Genomic DNA, 1969 nt, shown 5'->3' with positions numbered 1-1969 from the left:
TTGATTGGGCCTTATTTATTTATGCAATTGATAGATTGATAGATGGTGAGTACACGTAGTACCATATTATAATTTCGTCGATTGCTTTGTGTTCTCTATACTTCGGATTAGAAACAAGTGGCAACATGTGCGGAGCTATGCACAAGTTGTGGGTGCACCGCACCCCAACCTTTTCAGTATTTCTTGCCGAATTTTTTTACAAGGCTTAGAAGAGAAAATGTTGAGCACGTTGAACCACTGATGGCTAATGCTACTAAATTGGTGAAAATGTTGTTGAACTGCCACTGTCTGTGCTGCTAAATGGCTTTTCAAATGCAGCTGAAACGAGAGAGTGACATCTGCAGAGGTGATGGCATATCCGTCCCTTTCTATGGGTGTTACTCTCAGATAGTGCATACTGATATTTGGCATAAAAGACTTGATTGTAGTGGTATTTTAGCAAGCTTGGGGCTTTTTTGAAGTGGTATTTTGGAACTTGGTTTTCGCCGGCGGTATTGCCGCGATTCTCTCTAGTTTGTTTATGTTAAAAAAGAAGGTGAGCAACGCACAGGTGGCAAAGCTGGCGTGGCCCTGGCCCTGCGGCATCCAATGCCAGCTTATCCTCTGAGTCCGACGTGGCATCCCCAGCTCCCCAAGACCTACCAGGGGCCCACTCCATGATTGGTGCTGCCTGGGCCCAATCACACCCACCCGCCATATATGATAGGCCCAGATGACAAAAACGACGCGCACACATGGAAGCGGGACACCACTGCGACCGGCCGACGCCGGCGGCCATCGGCGGCGAGGAGGAGCCCACTTGCCAGGTACTGTTCCTGTGAACTTGCTGGGTCGCCACTTAGAGCGGAGGAGGTAGTTCCGATGGAGGCGGCGGACGGAGACGGGCCGGAGGAGGAGCTGGTGGTGGCGTGCGAGTGCTGCGGCTTCACGGAGGAGTGCACGGCGCGCTACATCTCCGTCGTGCGCGCGCGGTACGGAGACAGGTGGATCTGCGGCCTCTGCGGCGACGCCGTCGGCGAGGAGCTCGGCCGCGCGCCCATCTCGCCAGCGGAGGCTCTCGACCGCCACGTTACCGTCTGCAGTACCCGGCGCGCTTCGGCGCCGCCGTCGCCGGAGGACAACGCCGGGGACCTCATCGCGGCCGTGCGCCTGCTGCTCCTGCGCCGGCTCGGCTCGTCGCCGCCATCCACGCCGCCGAGGAGGGTGCGGTCCACGCCGAGCAGCCCCAGGCGTGGCGGGGCCTCCGCCGACGTCGACGTGGCCGGCGACTCCGCCTCCGCGGGCAGCGGGATCGCGCTCGTGCGCACGGGAAGCTGCTTCGCGGCGCTTGTGGAGTGAGAACCACGGAGGAGCTCCTCTTCCCAAAGCAAGGAAGAATCTTTGGCTCTTGCGAGTATCTTGTGCTAGATTTAGATTCCGTTTGCAGCAAGATGCTATGTGTACAAAAATGTGGGCAGCAATTGAGAGAAATAATCCTGAGCTCGTACAGGCTTTTGCAGTCTTGCTCGCAGAGCAAGTCATCAATAATTGGATCAGGCAAATACTATGTGGTTTCCATGCTTAATGACACAAATGAGATCTTGAAGCACTTGAGTTCTTGGGGGTAACGCAGATTATTAAGCGCACACAATAAACCTACAGTAGTCTCTGATTGATCGATTGATTCCACGTCGTAGATAAATCGATGAGCTAAAAGAATCCTGTAAAGCTGGCAAATCCGAGTCATCATCGCAATCGCAGCATCGCACGGCAGAATATAATCTTTGCTTTCCTGGCCGAAATTTGTTAGTCTTTCTGTCGCTTTTTGGAACCAATGGCCGGCAATCTAATCAATCTCATAATGCAAGTAGAAGTAGAACCCTCGGTGGCGGCAGACTTTGCAGTGCAGCTTTCTCCAAGAAGTGGAACGCTTACTGGATGGGGTCCATGTCAGCGTGCGCCTACATGATGTGGAGTCCCTGTGACACGT

The 1969-nt window shown here is 54.1% G+C and overlaps 1 protein-coding gene across 1 annotated transcript; it reads left to right on the top strand.

The window, feature by feature from the left end:
- Nucleotides 1–731: 731 nt before the first annotated feature.
- On the top strand, nucleotides 732–1498 carry LOC124647409. Its single transcript, XM_047187358.1, has one exon. The coding sequence runs from the start codon at nucleotides 862–864 to the stop codon at nucleotides 1336–1338; it is 477 nt and encodes a 158-aa protein (XP_047043314.1). The 5' UTR covers nucleotides 732–861; the 3' UTR covers nucleotides 1339–1498.
- Nucleotides 1499–1969: the final 471 nt, after the last annotated feature.

The sequence above is a fragment of the Lolium rigidum genome, chromosome 4 (assembly GCF_022539505.1).
Source record: "Lolium rigidum isolate FL_2022 chromosome 4, APGP_CSIRO_Lrig_0.1, whole genome shotgun sequence".
NCBI classification, from domain to species: domain Eukaryota; kingdom Viridiplantae; phylum Streptophyta; class Magnoliopsida; order Poales; family Poaceae; genus Lolium; species Lolium rigidum.
The sequence above is the reverse complement of the archived record's forward strand: the minus strand, read 5'-3'. Positions and strand labels throughout refer to the sequence as shown.